At 42.0% G+C, this 21,496-nt stretch overlaps 1 protein-coding gene across 1 annotated transcript in view; it reads right to left on the bottom strand.

Annotated features, from left to right (window-relative positions):
* The window catches only part of SAMD7 (sterile alpha motif domain containing 7), a gene marked incomplete at its 3' end in the record, with an annotated part of 136,932 nt that overhangs the window by 27,977 nt on the left and 87,459 nt on the right, over positions 1-21,496 (bottom strand). Inside the window, exon 7 of the mRNA XM_082251695.1 lies at positions 13,125-13,246. Coding sequence (XP_082107821.1) covers positions 13,125-13,246 — 122 coding nt within the window. The remainder of the gene's footprint in view (positions 1-13,124; positions 13,247-21,496) is intronic.

Raw genomic sequence — 21,496 nt, 5'->3', positions numbered from 1 at the left:
GGACAAATTTCAGTTTTTTTGGCTTGATTACATTATTAAATAAAATGTATTATTATATTATAAATTTATGATTTCTTTTTTTCATTTTTTTTATACCCGGGATGTCTACTAGACTCTTGTTTGGACAGATTTAAGTGAGTTATTCCTAAGAATTACAAGCCTACAATATAAAACAACAGATTTCCATGCAAAACAATGTACCGCTTTGACATTCAAAAATACTGACATAATCAGACCGCCAGGGAGGTTAACAAGGGCGATCAAAGGGTTAAGTGTGTCCCTAGAGAGTGCTTGCTAACTGTGTGGGGGATGGACTCACTGGAGGAACACAAAGATCCGTGTCCCTGCTTAGCAGGAATACAAGATCACTATGTTTATCCCTAACAGAACGCCGATCTGCCTCTCCCGGGGGTGATCGTGGTTGACCGACGGACATCGGGTCTGCCGGACCCGTTGATTGATATCCCTGCCAGCCAGTCATGACAATCGCGCCATCTAGTGGCCATTGCACAAAACGACATACAGGTATGTCAATTCGCGTAATAGAGCCACACTGCTGCAGTAAGAACACGGCGGGCGGTCGGCAAGTGTGTGTTTAGTATCACTTTAAACACATTCTTTAAGAGGCACGTCAAACTAAAATTAAACAGCAGGCTGAATTGTGTAGATTTATTCTTCAAGGAGCTGCATTATGTATACTGAGGACTACACCTACCGTACTTTATTCCAGAAAAAACAATATAGCACTTTGGTACTTAATGTTATGATATTAATTGCAAGTTTCATAATTTCCCATCTCAGAAACCAGTATTAGGCTGCAAAATGACATTAGGAAATGTAGAAGTTCCTAAAGGATAACTCTTTTATTTGTGGGAACAAATATTGCAAAAAAAATAAATAATAATTTAAATAAATAATCTAGCATATACAATTGCTACACAAGTGATGTTTTAATTTAATGTTATTAAAAATTACCTTTCCTTTATTTTTGCTACCCTGTTTTGTACTTTTGATGGCAAAACTTATAAAAACAATAAAAAAAATAATCCGCAGCAGTTGTCATTTTCATGACAACCAGGAGGCATTCCGTACACAGCTGGTATGAAACATACAGTACGTTGGTCTAAGCTGGACCGATGTAACTACGTAAAAATTGCCATACCTGGAATCCAGCTTTACATACAATAAAGGGTTAGCACAATTCCTATTTGGTGGGGCTCCTCATTGTTCCCTCTAGGAAGCGGGGCCTCAGTTCTGCCCTCTCTGGTAGATTGCTCTTACATAGATGGGTGAAGCTTTGGGTTAGGCTGTTGTAAAGACAGAGTAAGCAGTATGGATTACTAGGATGGAGGAACCATATGAGCTTACCCTAAAATGGGCTTTTCTTGGAATTCGGTTGACTGCATTAAAGCATACCCCTGACTTTGAAAACAAGATCCTTTGTTCCAAGCCGATAGTGTGTAAAGGGAGTTCACACACAGTGTTCTGCCCCAATTTCATATAATATATTATGCCTTGTATCGAATTGCATGAGGTTATCATTCTTCTGTAGTATGCTGGCATCTAGTGGCAGTTTTGGGCTGCTGCAACTTGTTTATCTTAAGTGATTTTTGTATTTTCCTCTGTCCTCCCCATCTGTTTAGTGCTAGTTGTTTGGTCCTAGCTAGACCCTCCCTATTTCTGCCATTTTCCCTCAGTCAGTGTTAGTTATTCACAGAGAGGGGGCTCAGGAAAGTCTTTGCCTACCTAGATTTCAAAAGACTGGAAAAACCATCTTCTGTATTGCAGTTAGCTGAAGTAAAATTGCATTGGATTCAATTTCTGTAAAGAGTTAAACTGCCTGTGTATGGTGCCAAGCGGGACACCATCTGTCTGAATCTAATGATGTATGTCAATGCCTAAAGTGGCATGTGAAACAGAATATGCTGTAGTATCAGGTATAGACCTGTATGGATCAGGAGTTGGTGATGGCTAGTGGGAGAGAGATACCATCCTGGTAGTAAGTAGAAGACTCCTCCAATGTAACACATAGCAGGTGACCTGAGCCCCCAAGTCTCATGGGACTCAGAATCATGGTGAGATCATTTGAGCCATATATGCTACAACTATTAGAGAAATATAAGACCTTGTGAAGTTCTGTAGTGGATCAGGGGGATGATGTAGAAAGGTTTCGAACCCACCACTTGTACATGCGGTAAGCAGACAGGACAGATCTGCATGGGCTTTGGGCAGTTACAGCATTAAAAAGGTGGCCCTAAATAACCTTGTATTTCTGTATGGCCTAGCAGGGTGATTACTAGGAGAGATGGCTAGGGAGCAGCCTACAGACTGGAAATTGACCAGTTTTATGAAATGTATAGTTTTTTCCTTATCACATTGACTATGGGATCAGAAGTGTGCAGCCTCCAGTAAAAGTATTTTACAGTTTGTTTGTTTGTTCTGTTAATGTTGGGTAGAGAAGCAGGTGGAATTTTTTTGTGTTGACACAAGACAATTGGGTCCCAAGAAAACCCCTTCCTATTCCTGTACTTTAAAGTGACCAGACCTGAATTTACTAAATTCTGCAAGAGTAATATGACACTGCTACACTCTTTTTTTTGGCTAACAACACAATATGTGCACTTTTTTTAATAAGACACTTTGAAAATATGCGTTGCTTAGACAGAACATGCAGGAATCTCTGGTCAATGAAGTCTCAAAGACATATTAACTAATGCTGTAAGTACATCTGGAATGCCATAGGACTGTGAATCAGCAATCTGCTTTTCTGTGATCACAGACAGAACTGCAAGCTACTGAATTCAGCTTGTGTTTGTCTGCACTCAGCATGAATGTAAAGTAGTAGAACAGTTCTGAATATAAAACAATGTGCCAAGGAATACTGATACTCATCTTGCATTCACACCCAGGTCTGGGTTTGTGGCATGTTAAACCAGCAGCTTTTACTAACAAGATGGACCTTCTTATGTAAAAAATGACTTTGATATATACTTATTTCTTTTAAATAGTCAGTCCACTCAGAAATGATTTAGGTTAAACGTGGAGCCTTGTGGTCTGAGTTTAAAATACTTGAAACCATAGTTACATAGTCAGGCTGAAAAAAGACACAAGTCCATCTGGCTCAACCAATAAAAAACAAAAAACAGTAAAGAATACCCAACCATACAATCCCATATACACAATCTTATACCCGCAGTTAATCCAGAGGAAGGCAAAAAACCCCAGCAATGCATGAACCAATTTGCTACAGCAGGGGAAAAAATTCCTTCCTGATCCCTCGAGAGGTAATCGGATATTCCCTGGATCAACTTTACCTATAAATATATTAGTACTTATTTTTATTATGTACACCTAGCAAAGAATCCAGTTTTTTTTTTTTTTTAAAGCAATCTAGTGAGCTGGCCAGAACCACCTATTTTCCTCCAGATGTAATGAGCGCCCCCTTGTCCTCTGTGTTGACCTTAAAGTGAATAACTCAACACCAAGTTCACTATATGGACCCCCTGTGTATTTATACATGTTGATCATATCCCCCCTTAATCTCCTCTTCTCAAGAGAGAATAAATTCAGTTCCTCTAATCTTTCCTCAAAGCTGAACGCCTCCATGCCTCTTATCAGCTTTGCTGCACTTTTTCCAATTCCCCGATATCCTTTTTGAGAACTGGTATCCAAAACTGAACTGCATATTCCAGATGAGGTCTTACTAATGATCTGTACAGGGGCAAAATTATATCTCTCTCTCTCTCGAGTCAATGCCTCTGTTAATACAAGAAAGCACTTTGCTTGCTTTGGAAACCGCATCTTGGCATTGCATGCTATTATAAAGCTTATGATCTACCAGGACATCCAGATCCTTCTCTGATTTGGATTCCCCCAGTTATACTCCCCCTAGTATATATGATGCATGGATATTCTTAGCCCCAAAGTACATAACTTTACATTTAACAACATTAACCTCCCTGGCGGTCTGATTATGCCAGTATTTTTGAATGTCAAAGCAGTACATTGTTTTGCATGGAAATCTGTTGTTTTATATTGTAGGCCTTTAATTCTTAGGAATAAAACAGTAAAAGCGAATAAAAATGATTAATAAATTGGTTAATAAATTAAATGAATAAAATATTAATAAAAATAAAAGGAGTAAAACAGTAAAAGTGCAGACAGGGCACTGGACAAAGCACTAGGGACAAAACTGAGGTGAAATAGTTTGATACAGTAATGTAATCCTAACAGATTACAATGTATCATGTCATGTTTTGTGTACTTTTTTAAAAAATTTCTGCCCGGTCCTCCCCCCCCCCCCCCGCGTCGTGGCGCCCGCAGGGAATGGAAACACGGAAGGCGGATGTTCTATCAGAATACTGCTACCTAACAGATTCTGCAACTTGAAGTGACATTCAGAAAGAAAAACTTACTGCGCATGCGCAATGCGTACCAACATGGCCGCTGTGCGTTCCAATAGCTTTCCTAATGTGACAGAAAACGAAGCAGCTGTGGACATCTTCTTACACCCACGCAAGTCTTCAATTTTAGATTTATTTTACCAGTAAACTGACCTTATAGACTGAATAACAGTATTCCATTTCTATTATTATTGTAATATAATAAATATAGCAAGTGACCTGTGGGTAGAAGGTGGCAAAGTCAATCTTGGTACACCCCACACTGCTCAGCGAAAAACTGATTATATAGTGACATAGAGACTATTTCACTCGTTCGCAGAACATATCTGCTGCTGCTTCATGTTCTGTTACATTAGGAAAACTATTGGAACGCATAGTGCCCATGTTGAAATGCATGGCGCATGCGTAGTACGTTTTCTCGGCCATCACTTCCGGTTGCAGAATCTGATAGGTAGCGGTATTTTGATAGAACGCCGTCATCGGGGGATCATAGGGACAAGGTAAGTATCACTACAGGGTAATCCAGAGTAAGGCTCAGGTTTACTGCTTTTGGAACTGAAAATTAACCCTCGGGATTACCTTCAGGGAGGTTAAACTTCATTTGCCACATAGTTGCCCAATGAAACAGTGCATTGAGGTTGGCTTGTAAGTTGGAGACATCCTGTAAGGAAGTTATTCCACTGCAAAGCTTTACCTGACACATTAGCCGTGTGTGGGGAACTGTGTCAAATGCTTTTGCAAAATCCAAGTATACTACATCCACAGCCACCCCTCTGTCCAAGGTTTTACTTCCCCTCCTCAAAAAAAGAAATCAGGTTTGTTTGACAACTTCTGTTTTTCATGAATAAATGCTGTCTGTTGCTTAAAATATTTTTTTCCAGCAAGAACTCATCTGTGTGGTCTTTTATTAAACTCTCCAGTATCTTCCTAACTATAGAAGTTAAACTAACAGGTCTATAGTTACTTGGCAAAGACTTTGATCCTTTTTTAAATATAGGCACCACATTGGCCCTATGCCAGTCCAGTGGTACTATTCCAGTCCTTAACGAGTCCCTAAAAATTAGAAACAAAGGCTTTGAAATGACAGAGCTCAATTCTTTTAGGATGCGTGGGTGGATGCCATCTGCTCTAGTCGCTTTATCCACCTTTATTCTGTCCAAATATTTCTGTACTGTTAATACAAGAAAGGACTTTGCTTGCTTTCTAAACCGCAGCTTGGCATTGTATGCTATTATTAAGCTTATGATCTACCAGGACACTCAGATCCTTCCCCGCTATGGATTCCCCCAGTTCTATTCCCCCTAGTATGTATGATGCATGCATTCTTAGCCCCCAAGTGCATAACTTTACATTTATCAACATTAAACCTCATTTGCCACATAGTTGCCCAATAAAACCATGCATTGAGGTTGGCTTGTAAGTTGGAGACATCCTGTAAGGAAGGTAATCCACTGCAAAGCTTGGTGTCATCTGCAAAGACTGAAATGGTACTTTTAATCCCGGACCCTATATCATTTATAAAGATATTAAAAAGCAAGGGTCCCAACACTGAACCTTGGGGTATACCACTGATAACCTTAGACCATTTAGAGGAAGAATCAATAACCAATACTCTCTGAATTCTATCTTTTAGCCAATTTTCTGTCCATTTACAAACTGATCTTTCCAAGCCTGTAGACTTTACCTTGCACATTAGCTGTGTGTGGGAAACTGTGTCAAACACTTTTGCAAAATTCAAGTATAATACATCCACAGCCACACCTCTGTCCAAGGTTTTACTTACCTCCTCATAAAAAGAAATCAGGTTTGTTTGACAACTTCTGTCTTTCATGAATATATGCTGTCTGTTGCCTACATTTTTTTTTCCAGCAAGAACTCATCTATGTGGTCTTTTATTAAACTCTCCAGTATCTTCCTAACTATATAAGTTAAACTAACAGGTCTATAGTTACTTGGCAAAGACTTTAATCCTTTTTTAAATATAGGCACCACATTGGCCCTACGCCAGTCCAGTGGTACTATTCCAGTCCTTAACGAGTCCCTAAAAATTAGAAACAAAGGCTTTGAAATGACAGAGCTCAATTCTTTTAGGATGTGTGGGTGGATGCCATATGGTCTAGTCACTTTATCCACCTTTATTCTGTCCAAATATTTCTGTACCATATCACTTTTGAGCCATTGTGGATCATTTGTGGCTGTGTCAATACCATCCTCATTATGGTCATGAGCTCCCCCCCATGCTCCTTTGTATACACAGAGCTGAAGAAACTATTTAATAAAATTTGCCTTCTCTTTGTCCCCAGTCACCCACTCCTGATTATTTTGTAAAGGGCCTACATGCTCAGAGTTCAATTACAGTTCCTTGAGTTCACTCTCCATAATATAATATGAATCAAAAATGTTTAAAATGTATAATAAAGGTTATAAAATAAAATAAAAAAAATGATCAGTACTAAACCTCTTATAATGACCAGATCGGATGTGCAGACCTAGATATCCATCTCATTATGACCGTAACTTTTAACAAAGCCTTGAATGCCAGGGAGACTATTTTATATGTCATAAAGCGTGCAGTAAGAAATGCAGAAAAAAATCAAAAGTGCATTTTCAACTATTTTTGTGCCATCCACTGTATATATCTAAATATATTTTGTTAACGGTTATAAGAAAACTTCTCTTTCATTTAAACAAGAGTGGAGGAGGAGAGTGCTCTGTACACACTAGATCGGGGGCTATCTTTTCATGAATGACATCATATCGGTTTGTGAGTACCTGTTTTTATGGCTTTGACGACATTCAATAAATGGTGTTACACTAGGGCGGTGTGCGCTCTTTTCTTTTGTTTCCTATTTAAACAAATATAGCATGTACAATTGCTACCGATGCCATTTTTGTAATGATGTTTGTACGAACCTTCCAGGATGGCAAACACATGAGAGATGAGAGGCTCCACCCTACAGGAAACACAATCAGTTCACAGCTTTTAAAAGACCCCACCCTTCCCCTTGTCCCTCAGTTGTAAAAAAGTAGTTCTCCAACCGATTTACAAGGGATGTACAATCACTTAGGTACCTACCACCTATTGTATACATTCTTTCCTCACCCTTTAACAGGGCGGGAAGTAGGCCTGCCGTCCTGGAAGGTTAGTAGAAACACCGTTACCGGTAAGTCTAATGGACGGTATTCTTCTCTCACCTTCCAGGGCGGCAAACATGTGAGAGGATAATAAAGTAACCACAGGCCTACCTCAGGGTGGTACCACTGCCTGTAGTACCTTTCGACCAAAGGCTAGGTCTTGCTGAGACAGCACCTCCACTCAGTATTGCTTCAGAAATGTGTCATGGCTAGACCAGGTGGCTGCACTGCGAATCTGTTCCCAGGAAGCTCCTGCTTTTTCGGCCCAGGATGTTGCCAGTGCTCTTGTTGAGTGTGCTTTCAGCTTTGCTGGCGCAGAAACATCTGAAACCTCATAAGACATGGTAATGGCTTGCCTAATCCACCTGGAGACTGAAGGTTTTGATGCCTGCAGTCCTTTTCTTGGTCCAGAGTAAAGGATCAAAAGGCAATTAGATCTCCTAAACTCCCTTGTCCTCTGTAAATAAGTGAGGAGGCATCTCCTCACATTTCTTTTTCATTTCTAGGATTATCACAAAAGGATGGTAAAATTATTTCCTGCTTCCTGTGAAAGGAAGATGCTACTTTGGGCAGATATAGAGGATCTGGCCTGAGGATAATCCTATCTGGGAAGATCTACATACATGGTTCTTTAATTGAAAGGCCTTGTAAATCCCTGACCCTTCTGGCTGTCATGACAGCTAAGAGGAAGGCTAGTTTTAGGGACAAAAACTTAAAGGGAACCTCTTCTATAGGTTCAAAAGGGCTTCTAGATAACACGTCTATAACCCTAGTCAGGTCCCAAGGAGGGAACCTGTCTCTAGTGACAGGGGTAGCTTTATCCCTGGCCATCAAAAATCTTTTAATTAAAAGGTTCTTTTGCAAGTCTCGCATTTAGAAAAACAGAGAGCTGCTTTTTCTACCCAAAGGGTGTTAACCACCACACCCTTCTCTACCCCATCTTGTAAGAAATCCAAGATTGTGGGGACAGAGGCGGAAGAAATTTGCTTCTGCGTACACCAAGTACAAAAATTTTCCAAACGTTTAAGTATATTTTCCTCGTTACTGGTTTCCTGCTCAGTAGGAGTGTGTCGATCACTCTGTCTGAGCAGCCCTTTAATCTAAGGATCTAGCGCTCACTAACCAGGCCGTCAACTGGAAGAACTCCGGCCTGGGGTGCCAAACTGGTCCCTGCAACAGCAGGTCTGGGAGGTTCGTAAGCTTCCAAGGAGGTGCTACCAATAACGTTTTCAGGGTCACAAACCATTCCCTCCTTGGCCACCAAGGCGCAATCAAGAGCAGGAGAAGGCCTGGGGAACGACCAAGCTTCTGTAAAACCCGAGGTTTAAGAGTTAGAGGGGGAAAGGCATAGGCTAACTCAAACTGCCATCTTTGGGCCAGAGCATCCAGGCCCAACATCCCTCTTTCCCGTGAAAGGGAAAAGAATCTCTTTACCTTTCTGTTTTGTAGGCTGGCAAATAGGTCTACTTCTGGGCAGCCAAATTTTTGGACTAGTGTCTGAAACACCTTGGGATTTAGCTCCCATTCTCCTCGTCTTATTGGATGGCGACTGAGGAAATCTGCTTCCCAGGTGCTTTCCCCTTTTATATGAATGGCCAACAGGGAGATCACTCTTTCTTTCCTATGATTTCCTGGGCTAATACCAACAGGGGTCTTGACCTAGTACCCCCTTGGTGATTCATGTAAGCTACTGTTGTAGCATTGTCGGAGCAGACCTGGATTTCCATGCCTGAAATGGAACTCTCGAAGGCTTTTAGGGTTTCACCCACTGCTCTGAGTTCTCTGAAGTTGGAGGAGGCCTGGGCTACTTCCTTGTCCCAGATGCCCTGGGCTTGGGCTCCCTCTAGATGAGCCCCCCCCCCCCCCCCAGGTGCCTGCATCTGTGGTGACCTTCAGAGGACTCCACTGACCCCAAGGTCTGTCCTTTTGCAAATTGCTTGGAATTGACCATCACTCCAGGGAGATTTTTACCTGAGGGGTGAGGATTACCTTTTCATCCAGGGATCCAACCTTTTTGTCCCAGGAGGAAAGATGGAAGAATTGAAGATCTCGAGTGTAGCTGTGCCCAAGCTACTGCTGGGATGCTGGCTGACATGAGCCCCAGAACTCTCAGGATCTCTCTCCTGGAGCACGAGGGGGCAACCACCAACCTTTTTTACTGAAAAGACTACCTTCTCCACCTTTTCCCTTGGAAGGAAAAGACTTTGTACCCGTGAGTCTATCCGGTACCCTAAATAGGTCTGAACCTGGGCAGGCTCCAGGGAAGACTTTTCTATGCTGATCAACCAGCCTAGCATCTGTAGGACTGTCAATACCCTCTGGGTGTCAGATCTCACTTGGTCCACAAATCAGTAGATCGTCCAGGTAAGGGATCAAAGCTATGGAGATGACAATAGGCCACCCCCTCTGCCAGCATCTGCGTAAAAATCCTTGGACTGGCTGCTAGACCAAAAGAGGAGTGCTCTGAACTGCCAATGTGCAGTCCCTTCCTCTGTGACCACCGCAAATCTCAGAAAGGCCTGGTGTTCTGGATGAATTGGAACATGCAGGTAAGCATCCCTGTGATCCAGAGTAGTCATGAACACCTCTTTCAATAGGTTTTTGCGGACTGTATGAATACCTTCCATTGAAAACTTCTTGTACTCTAGGAACTTGTTTAAGTTTCTGAGGTTTATGATAAGGCGGTATTTTCAAAAGGGCTTGGGTACCACGAACACGTGGGAGTAAAAGCCTTGGTAAAGCTGGTCTTCTGGCACGGGAACTATCACTAGTTGTTCTGCCAGTTCTTGAATCCCATGCAAAATGTTCTTCTTTTTAGTACATCCTTTGGAGGATGAGTTAAAGTCACTTCTAGTGGGGGTATGGAAGAAAATTTGAGGCGGTAGCCTTCCTGAATGAGGTGATGAATGTATGGACTGACTGAAATTTCCTCCCATTGGGAAATGAAATGAGACAGTCTGCTGCCCAATTTGACTCTGGCGTCACTTAGTATCTTTGGCGTTTGAGCCTGGAGAGGGGAAGAGCAAAGTATTCCTTTGCCTACCTCTACCAAAGCCCCACTTTTTATTGGGTTCTTCTTTGGCTTTCTGTTGACTTTGCCCCTGGGGGCCATGAAAAAATTTCCTATATCTCTCCCTTTTGGGCTTGCTAGGCCTGAGACAAACAGTAAGGATCCTTCAAAAGCTAGCCCACAGAGCTTCACCTTTGAAGTAAAGTCACCTTCCCAAGCTTTAACCCAAATGGCTCTCCTAGCTGAATTAATGAGAGCTCTGGTTTTAGCTAAGGCTATCACTGACTCAACTGCTGCATCAGCCAAGTAGGCAACAGCTTTCCCTATAACTGAAAGGGAATCCAGCAGGTCCTGGGACTTATTCCCCTGTAAAAGGTGCTTTGTAAGCCTTTCTATCCAGAAATCTGCATTCCTAGCCACGCAGGTTGCAGCCAGTGCTGGAGCCATAGTGAGTAGGCATCCCATGCTTTCTTTAACAGAGATTCTGACTTACAGTCCATGACATCTGACATTCCCTGTGTCCTCAAAGGAGAGGTCAGACCACTTAGTCACTTAAAACAGGGAGGGGTCCAATTTTAGGATTTTTTTCACCTCCTCCTCCTTAAAGGGGAATCTCCTTTTCCATGTCTTTGGTCTAACCAGACCTTTTTCAGGAAACTGTCACTCTTGAAGAATCAAATCTTTCAAGGACTGGTGAACAGGTAATATCTTGGATTGGTTTTTAACCAGTTCTTTATACATCTTATCCTGTGCCGAGGTTCTCCTTTGGGGATTCTGGGATTTCTTCAGTAGCATAAACAGCTTGAAGGTGTCCCTCAAGATTTTCCAGACCGAACTGATTTCTGTTCAATTTGGTCTCCTCTACCTCACTATTTGGGTCCACATAAACCTCCTCCCCAGAGCCAAGCTGAGACTTAACCTGACTTTCTAGGTTCCCTAGGTCTTCCTCTTCCCTTGCTTGAGCAGGGGGGAGACCCTGCGAACCAGGCAGAAAAGCAGATGGGCCTGCCTTGGAAAGTGAACTCTTCTAAGAAGGGCCCTCTTTAGGGGTTAGTTCATCCAGTTCGGTTACCTGGGGGAAAGCTACAGAGGTGCGGAAGAACTGGATAGTGGCTAGCATTTCCTCCTGCATAGACTTAAGGAAATCTTTCATCAACCCTGAGGCCTTCTTACCAGCCAGTTTGTTAATACACCTAAATCAAAAGGGCTCTGTGTGAGACCTGGGCAGTCTCTCCCCGCAATTTCCACACTTTTTAGAGGAGCTAGTGCTAGCGGATACAGGGGGTGCTTTTATCAGAGGTCTCCTGGGTTCCACCTGGGGATTCTGCAAGAGAAGAGGAGATAACAAACAAATCACTCTTCCTGCCCCATAGTAACTTGGCTACAAACCCGCTGAAGGAGAACATGGGAGCTACCAGAGACTAAACCTGACACTGGTATCAGCCCCAATCAGAAAAGAAAACGGCAATTCCCGGGCTCCGATCTGCTTTTGCCTGTAGCCACCTGGACTGACCCTTCCCTCCTCTTTCTCCATGAGGTGGGTTGCGGCAGGTTTGATTTCTTTGGCAGCTTCCCGGCTCCTGGTGGCTGGAAAGTCTGCCTTACTGCCGAAATGTGGGTCCCTCTTCCGGGTCACGATGCACATGCTCCGCCTTTCCTGCAAAAAACAGAAGTTCCAGTTTTAAAGCGAGGCTTGGAGTGTGCTGTCCGGCGTTTTTTGTTTTTTTTTATTCTGGCTGCATGCAAACTCCAACTGAATGGACAGAAGGACCGGAGGAGACCACTGCTGAATAGCAGGCCACAGGCTTTGGAGGGACCACCACAGTGACCGACTGGAAGGGTGCGGCATTTTAATAGCTGTGAATTGATTGTGTTTCCTCTCATCTGTCACGTGTTTGCCGTCCTGGAAGGTGAGAGGAGAAAATTCAATGCCATATGACAACTTGAAATTGTTCTGTACACCCTTGGAGTACAGAATTCCCCCAGACATGTTATTTCCTGCTTTGTGTGACTGTCTCACTTTTTTAGATGTCTGCACAAAAATAAAAGTACAATTTTAGTCGTACCCTGCAACAAGAATTTAATTTTGGTGAAACACTCCCTAAAGGGCTAAAGAGGTGCAGTCACTGCAACTTTCCTCATCAGAACACTGACAGTGCACACGGTAGTTATAATGAATCAGACTTCCTCATTCATGAATCATTCTGGAAAGGGCAAACAGATTTTCCTTCAGAGCAGAAAAAGGTAGGAATCTGCAACAAAGTATGTTAAAATCATTGCAATGTACACAGATCACCCAAAGTGAATTGTTTTTTCCTCAGCAAAAGTGGAGTTATACTTTATCTAGCTGCATTTGAGTATAGAGAATATATGCTGCACATTAAATACACTTATGTAAAAGTGGGGATAAATTCATACACAATAGCTGCACTGAATGCAGTCACCTGTGCCTAGGTATGACAGCCATATCCACCACAATCAATGTTAATGTGGCCTAAAACTCATTGATATAAATCCTTCTGAAACTGAGATTGTAGTCAATCAAACTGGACAAAGATATAGAATAAAACATTTACCTGGGCATAGGCAGAGCAGCCAGGTAAGCTACAGATAAAATTATAGACATCCTGAGAAGTCCATTTACAAATATCTTGAATAGTTGGAATATCCTCTCTGTTCAGGAAGAGGCTGTGTGCTCCTGTTAAAATGTAATAATGATGAGCATTAATGAGGTTAAATGTCATTTTATAGATTGCTATTGTTATACAAAATGTATTAAAGCTTGATTATGGCAAAACATTTTTTTGGTTTTGAAAAGAGTGGGGAAAGGGTTAGGAACTGTTTTTATTGCCATTTTTGATTATGATAAGGAGATTTAGTATGACTTCCTGTTCCAGAGTAGGGATTAGCGAATCTATCCAGGTTCGGCAAAACTCGCTTGAAATTCACTGAACTTGGACTTAGTGCCAAATCCCATTGAACTGTTAACGGGTAAATCTCGTAACCAATTTTAGCACGAATAGGCAAACTACTGTCAAAAAAACATGGAAAGCTGGGCACTGTCATAAATATTTTTAAAAATACCATACCAAATTGAGAGGGTCTTTTCATGTAACTTTAAGGGAAACAATGAAAATACACAAATCCTCTAATTAAGATGCTTGGGGGATGCCTTTAAACTATATGTAGTGTTATGAAACAGATTGTCACGGACAGTCTCAGCGATAGTGTACACTGGCAGTACATATTTGGATGTGGAATTGATGTGTTTGTTTCACAATTAGCATGGCTTACATACAGCGGCATCCCAATGTGATTCATTCCAGTTTGAAAAAAGGGATTTTTTGGATAATTTTAGCAGTGGCACATGATTTTTCATCAAATTGTAATAGGCCCGCTTTGACCAGAAGATAGAAATTGGCCAGTAGTTCACTCATGGTGTCCCTGTTCTAACTGATGCAAAACTATCCCACCTCTAGACAATTTCAAACTGTCATTAGGAATTAGGAGGCCGCAGAAAATATAGCAGTTTAAAAAAAAAGTCAGCAGAAGGACATTTTAAAGAGGGAGAATTGATGAAACTGTACTAGAGTAAGAGAGCACAGGCAGGTGGTTTACTACAGGAACTAAGAAACCACAGAAGACCGCAGTATAAAATAACAAGGCTAGGCCCGGATTTACTGGAGACAAAGAGCACAGGCTGGGGCCTTACAACAATAAATAAAATACTACAGAGGGTAAAGCAAAGTAAAATTGGACATCACAAGGATTGATTTCTTCAGGGATAATAGGCCTAAGTAGTGTATTTCTAACTTTTATCTTATCTATGGGGATGGGGGGTGCCGTGAATGTGACTAATAAAATGTGAGGTGGTTTAGAGGCACACAGTTCTTGCACTTAGTCTTTTTATTTTAAACAATGCAGTGGTGTACTGCAAACAAAAGGCAGCTTCAAGAACAGATGGCCAATTACAAGTGAATTTTGCCCTTTGAACATCCAAACTTAAAAATGGGCCCTATCAAAGTATAAAAAAAATGGAAACCTTAATAATACCAAGCCTAAAACAAAAACCTACACATTTTTTAAAGTAGAAGTATTGGCAAAACTTTTTTTTTTAATTTTGGATAGAGCAAAGGGAGAGCTATAACCCTTATTAGATTTTTTTGCCATTTATGTTCTGTTGCAGAGATTTCCCTTCTCTTCCTGTCCTATAGTCCTGCAAATTAAGAGAATTCATTGGGGACCGCCAGGTCACCAGAACTAGTGTCCCCATTGGAAGATTTCCCCTCTATTAGTTTCTTTTTTTTTTAAACTTCATTTTTATTTTCATTTTTCTCAATAACATATTTTCCATATCAAGAAACAAGAAGTATCCAATGGAAAATACAAATCATAAAAAGATAAGGAAAACTTCCCACTTCCCACTCCTCCCCACTCTGGACCACCTCCCACTCTTTCTTCATTAAGAATAAAATATTAAACAAACAAAATAGAGTAGGAATATAAATAGAACCAACTTCCTAAATATTCCCAATCTCAGGTGCCAATCCTGGAGTTTCAATCCATACTTTCCATATTTTTTCAAATCTGTTTTTCCCTCCCCTTTTGATATAGGCAAATTTTTCCTTTAAAGCGGAGTTCCGGGCTCAAAAACAACATGGGCCCATCCGCTTGCTGTAAATCCCCTAAAAAACAAATGGATACTCCCAATTTTTTTTTCTTTACTTACCTTGTTTTTGAAGAAAGTATACTTACCTTCCTTCTACTTCCTCCCTTTTCGGCCGCGGCCTACGCCGTCACTTCCTGCTTGCGTTGACTCCTGGGAGCTGAACGTCATTGCTCCCAGGAGTCGATGTGCCTGCACCGGCCCCGCTCGTCAGTTCCGGTGCATGCGCGTCATTCCCTCCTAAACAGCTTCTTGGCATGCCCAGAAGCTGTGCAGGGATGACGCGCCTGCCTTGGAAGTGACAAGCGGGGCTGGTGCAGGGCATTCTGGGACGAAGAGGACATAGAAGAGGATGCAGAAGAGGACGCGCTGGCTTCAGCTGCCCACACCTGAGATGGCAGCGCTGGAGAAGTAATTTTTAAGGTAAGTATTTCTTCTAAAAGGTACGTGCGACCTGGGACAGTTCAGAGGCTATCCATTATGGAATGTACTAGCCCTGACTGTCCTGGGGGTATTTTTATTGAAAAAACATTTCTGAGGCCGGAACTCCGCTTTAATATTGTATTATTAACCTTAGCCAACCAATCTATAACAGATGGTGGTTTAACACTTAACGATCTACCTGTAATCGCCTTTCTAGCCTGGTAGAGGCATCTCAATGCTGCTAGACGGTTAGTCCCACACTCTGCTCCACATATCCCAGGTCACACAGCACTGGGTCCAGTCGTACACTTATTCCAAATACTGAATTTAATTTGCCCATTATCTCTTCCCAGTACCTATACAGTTTGGGACACCTCCAAAACATATGGATCAAATCTCCATTTGCAGCTCCACACCTGGAACAAGCTGCGTCCAGATGTCTCCCAAACCAAAACAGTCTTTTAGGTGTATAGTATGCTCTATGCACAATATAAAACTGTGTGAGCCTCTGGGCTGCTGAAAGAAACAGTAGATCTATTGAGGTTATTATTTCATTCCATTGAGCATCTGTTAACTTCCCCACATCTTCTTCCCATTTTATTCTACTAGAAAATTGGGAATATTTTTCCAATACTTTTAGATGTATCTTATATAATTTCGAAATCAACCCTTTGCCGGGTGTGACCTCTACCAGATCTTCTAATAAGGGGATTCTACACCATTTTACCCCCCCCCTCTTTAAATTGTGCTGTTAGGGCGTGTCTTAACTGCAAATATTGATAGAAGTTTCTATTTGATAGCCCAAACTCTTCTTTTAGCTCTTGAAATGTTTTCAGTACCCCTGTTGCATATAGCTGCGAAAGTCTTACTATTCCCATTTCTTGCCAATTACCAAAACTCTCCAACTTCTCCAACTCAGGCAACTTCGTATTGTCCCAAATGGGCATCCTAGATATTTAAACATTGTCTGTGTTATGTTCCATACCCTAATTATTAATTTTGCTAGGGAGCATTGACCTCCCCCCCCCCCCATGAAGTCTGCCTCCAGTGCTTCCACCAAGGGTGTATGTGGTGTGCAAGTTAATAATGCAGGTGAGCTGTATCTAACGGTATCATTGCCCATCTCCCAGCCCCCTATCTGCTGCAATTGAGCCACCAAGAAATAGCTCCAGGGATGCAGAACAGCTAAACCCCCCTTATCTCTTGGCAACTGCAACACTCGTACATGAACTCTAGCTTGCTTTTTATTCCAGATCAATTTCCTAAATAAGCCCTCCAACTTCCCAAACCACACTCCGGGAATCCAGATTGGTAAATTGTGTAAAATATATAAAAGTTGTGGCAGCCACACCATTTTAAACAGGCTGCCATGGCCCATTACTGTCAAAGGGAGGTGGCTCCATGTTTCACATTTTTCCCTAAATACACTCATTAGTGGCTCTAGATTTTTTAATATGTACAACCTAGGGTTTACGGTTATATTTATTCCTAAGTATTTGAAGCTCTCCACCACCTGTATATGTCTGACACTTTCCAGAAGATCCTGCTCTAATTCATCAACTGGGAAAATAACTGATTTCTCCCGGTTAATAGAGAGCCCCAAAATCCTCCCCCAAATTTTTTTTATGACATCCATCACTGCAGTTAGCGAGTAATTCGCATCTCTCAAAAACAGGAGGATGTCATCTGGAGTGCATATAATGAGATATTTTCTTCCTCCGTCCCTCTTCTAATGCCTTTTATATGTCCCCCTGTTCTAAGTGTTATAGTCAAGGGTTCCATTGCCAGGGCAAAAAGCAGGGGCGACAAAGTCAATGAAATGACAATGAAAATCCTGAGCATCTATCATTTATCTTCACTTTCGCCCTTTGACCTGTATACAACAGCCAAAACCAAATGCTGGTAAAATAGACCATAAATAATGCCACTCGATGCTGTCAAACACTTTGACAGCATTGAGAGACAGCACCACTCTTGAACCCCGCTCTTCTGAATGGATTTGTAAATTTAAAAATAATCTCCTAATATTTATTGATGTTGATCTATCGGGAATAAAACCACATTGATCAGGGTGAACTATGGTGTGAATTACCTTACTTAATCTAGCAGCCATCATCTTCGCCAGAAGTTTAACATCCGCGCAAAGAAGGGAGATTGGTCTATATGATGTTGGCTGGGTTAGATCTTTCCCTTCTTTTGGCAATATTATTATCCTAGCCTCTGTCATGGAGAGCGGTAGTTCTCCTCATTCCCATGCCCCATTTAACACACGCAACAATTCAGGCAGCATTAACTCCCCAGACTCCTTATAGATCTCACTTGGTAGTCCATCCAGCCCTGGTGCTCATCATCTACTTTTATTTGTCTACAGGAGAATGACACCAACCTATGTATTAGGATACTTGTCCCCCTTGAGTATGAAGTATACACTGAATGGTACTGAACTGATGAGGCAATCCTTTACATTTTAAACGCTCAACTGTTTCTTTGGTCAGGTGTGTCTCCTGTAGACAAAGGACAGATACTTTATGGGTTGAAACCGTCTCAAACAAAGCTATTTTTTTAACGGGTCTTCTAAATCACCTCACATTCCATGAACAAATCATTACTTTACCATTCATTTTAACTCAGAAAACAACAAAAACAGGAGAAATTGAAATTGTAAATATATAGATTGTGGACCCCTCTATATATAGAGAGGGGCCATATTTCTTAAACTTGTAGCTTCTATATTTTATACTCAGTGTCTGCAAATCAAGAACCAATTTTACCCTTATCCACCAATATACAAATTCCACTGTGCCCTGACCACAGGCATTTTCTTTTCTATACCAAATAAGTGACTCTACTTTCCTCCTATTCTCTCTATAGAACCAAACACTCTCTCCCTCTCTCATCCCCCCGTTTCCCCCACCTCCCCCCATTTTCCACCCCCCTCCAACCCAAACCTCTCTAGGGGCTCTAATTGTGGTCCCGTGATCTATCAAATCAATTATTTTCTACAAAAAATTCCTATGTCTGTGTCCAAACACTTAAGACTCTCTAAAAAATGATATGATACTTGATCCACAACAACATTCTTATGCTCCCATATATAAAATACAAAAAAAAAAAAAAAAAGGAGAGCAAATAGACAAGCCCGTGTCCCAATCTAAATGATCATATCTCTTGCCTTATAAGCTTTTCTAATACTATAAAGACTGATAATTTCTTTCCAACCAAGCAGCGGCTGTGGCAGGTGCATCAGAAAAATTAACTGCGCCCCTTGCTACCACTCACATTCAAGCCGAGTATAACATATTAACATAACAAGTACTGCACATTTAACTGCCGCAGCCACCTCTTGATATGTACAAATTTCACCCTCCTTCTCTGTACTTCTGCCGAAAAATCCAGAAAGAATGAAATTGTCATCCCATTAAACATGACATCTTTCATTTCTCTCGATTTACGCAATATCGTTTCCCTGTCCTTAAAAAAGAGGAGCTTCATAACCACTGGTCTTGGTATCCCACTCGAGGGGGGGGGGGGGGTTCTCAGTGGAACTCTGTGAGCTCTTTCAACAGCAAATAAAGCAGAGAGTTCTTCCTTCCCAAAGGCCTCCTGAAGCCATTTTTCCAAAAAAATCTCTCATATTATTCCCTTCGCTTTTCTCCGGTAGACCGATTATACGAACATTGTTCCTCCTTAATCGGTTTTCCAAATCCTCTAATTTATCATTTTGTAGATCATGTCTGACAAATTAAATTTCCTCTTAAATGCATTTCAACTGATCTGTCATTTCTGACAGGGCAGACTTGCATCCATTAACCGCCATTAAAACCTCTCTTAAAGATGGTTCCTCTACTACTGGGGTTTCTAAAGTAGGGAGATCATGTGACCCTGCCTCTGTTGGAGTGGTAGGTGCTGAGGCCATTTTAGAGGATTTACCATGTAGGCTTGAACCCTTAGGGCCTGCAGAAGGTGATAAGGAAACCCTAGGTTGTTGCATTTTCCCATTATTTTGGGATGGATAATGTGCAAATCTCTCCAACTTGGCTGCTGCTTCCTTGCCTTTATCTTTTACTGTCAGTTGTGACTGTGAGCTAGAGGAGTCCTGCAATATTGATGTATCTCCTATTTATTTTATTTTTTATCATGGTTCTTAACCACTTAAGGAACAAGCCTATTTCTGACACAAATTATAATCAGTATTTTTTGCTAGAAAATTACTTAGAACCCCCGAACATTATACACACACACACACACACACACACAGTATCTCACAAAAGTGAGTACACCCCTCACATTTTTGTAAATATTTTATTATTTCTTTTCATATGATAACACTGAAGAAATGACACTTTACTACAATGTAATATAGTGAGTGTACAGCTTGTATAACAGTGTAAATTTGCTGTCCCCTCAAAATAACTCAACACAGCCATTACTGTCGCTGGCAACAAAAGGGAGTACACCCCTAAGTGAAAATGTCCAAATTGGACCCAAAGTGTCAATATTTTGTGTGGCCACCATTATTTTCCAGCACTGCCTTAACCCTCTTGGGCATGGAGTTCACCAGAGTTTCACAGGTTGCCACTGGAGTTCTCTTCCACTCCTTCATGACGACATCATGGAGCTGGTGGATGTTAGAGACCTTGTGCTTCTCCACCTTCAGTTTGAGGATGCCCCACAGATGCTCAGGTTTAGGTCTGGAGACATGCTTGGCCAGTCCATCACCTTTACCATCAGCTTCTTTAGCAAGGCAGTGGTCATCTTGGAGGTGTGTTTGGGGTCAATATCATGTTGGAATGCTGCCCTGCGGCCCAGTGTCTGAAGGGAGGGGATCATTCTCTGCATCAGTATGTCACAGTGCATGTTGGCATTCATGGTTCCCTCAATGAACTGTAGCTCCCCAGCGCCAGCAGCACTCATGCAGCCCCAGACCATGACCCTCCCACCACCATGCTGGACTGTAGGCAAGACACACTTGTCTTTGTACTCCTCACCTGGTTGCTGCCACTCACGCTTGACACCATCTGAACCAAAATTTATTTTGGTCTCATCCATGTCCTTTGCCTGCTTGTCTTCAGTAAACTGTTTGCAGGCTTTCTTGTGCATCATCTTTAGAAGAGGCTTCCTTCTGGGATGACAGCCATGCAGACCAATTTGATGCAGGGTGTGGCGTATGGTTTGAGCACTGACAGGCTGACCCCCCACCCCTTCAACCTCTGCAACAATGCTGGCAGCACTCATACGTCTATTTCCCAAAGACAAGCTCTGGATATGACGCTGAGCACGTGCACTCAACTTCTTTGGTCGACCAATGTGCACTGTTATACAAGCTGTACCCTCACTACTTTATATTGTAGCAAAGTGTAATTTCTCTTACGTCCTCCGACAGTCACCGCCCACTCACAAGTCTTCACCAATGGGTATTGACCTTTGCTCCGCAGGAGTAGCTAGGCACAAGATTTGTTAATAACAAAAGCTTTTAGCATAGACACACCCCTAGGGGCTGTCCCCTTAGTCAATACCTCCCTGCACCAGCATTCCCAACTCAGTTTGATCTTGCCTAGCTTAGGAGTAGCAGGCTTTCCTGTGCTGGGGCTTCAGTCTCAGCCTTCTACCCTTTTTTGATTTTATTTCAAGTATTTTTTCTTTTCTTTACTAGCTGTTATTTTGTCAGCTTTAGTTTAGGGATCTTCGGATGAAGATGATCATGCGGAGCTGGGTCTCGGACTGGCCGCCCTGAATCCCAGGGCTGAGGGCCAGATGGATCCCCAGCCTGCCATCGAGCGTTCAGCTACGGTTCGCCCTGGCGCCATGAACAACCCATCCCTGTTCGCTGCAGGGATGCTGCCTGTGAGGTGGCTACCT

Source organism: Pelophylax lessonae (genome assembly GCF_965119305.1).
Source record: "Pelophylax lessonae genome assembly, chromosome: 3".
NCBI lineage: Eukaryota > Metazoa > Chordata > Amphibia > Anura > Ranidae > Pelophylax > Pelophylax lessonae.
The sequence above is the reverse complement of the archived record's forward strand: the minus strand, read 5'-3'. Positions and strand labels throughout refer to the sequence as shown.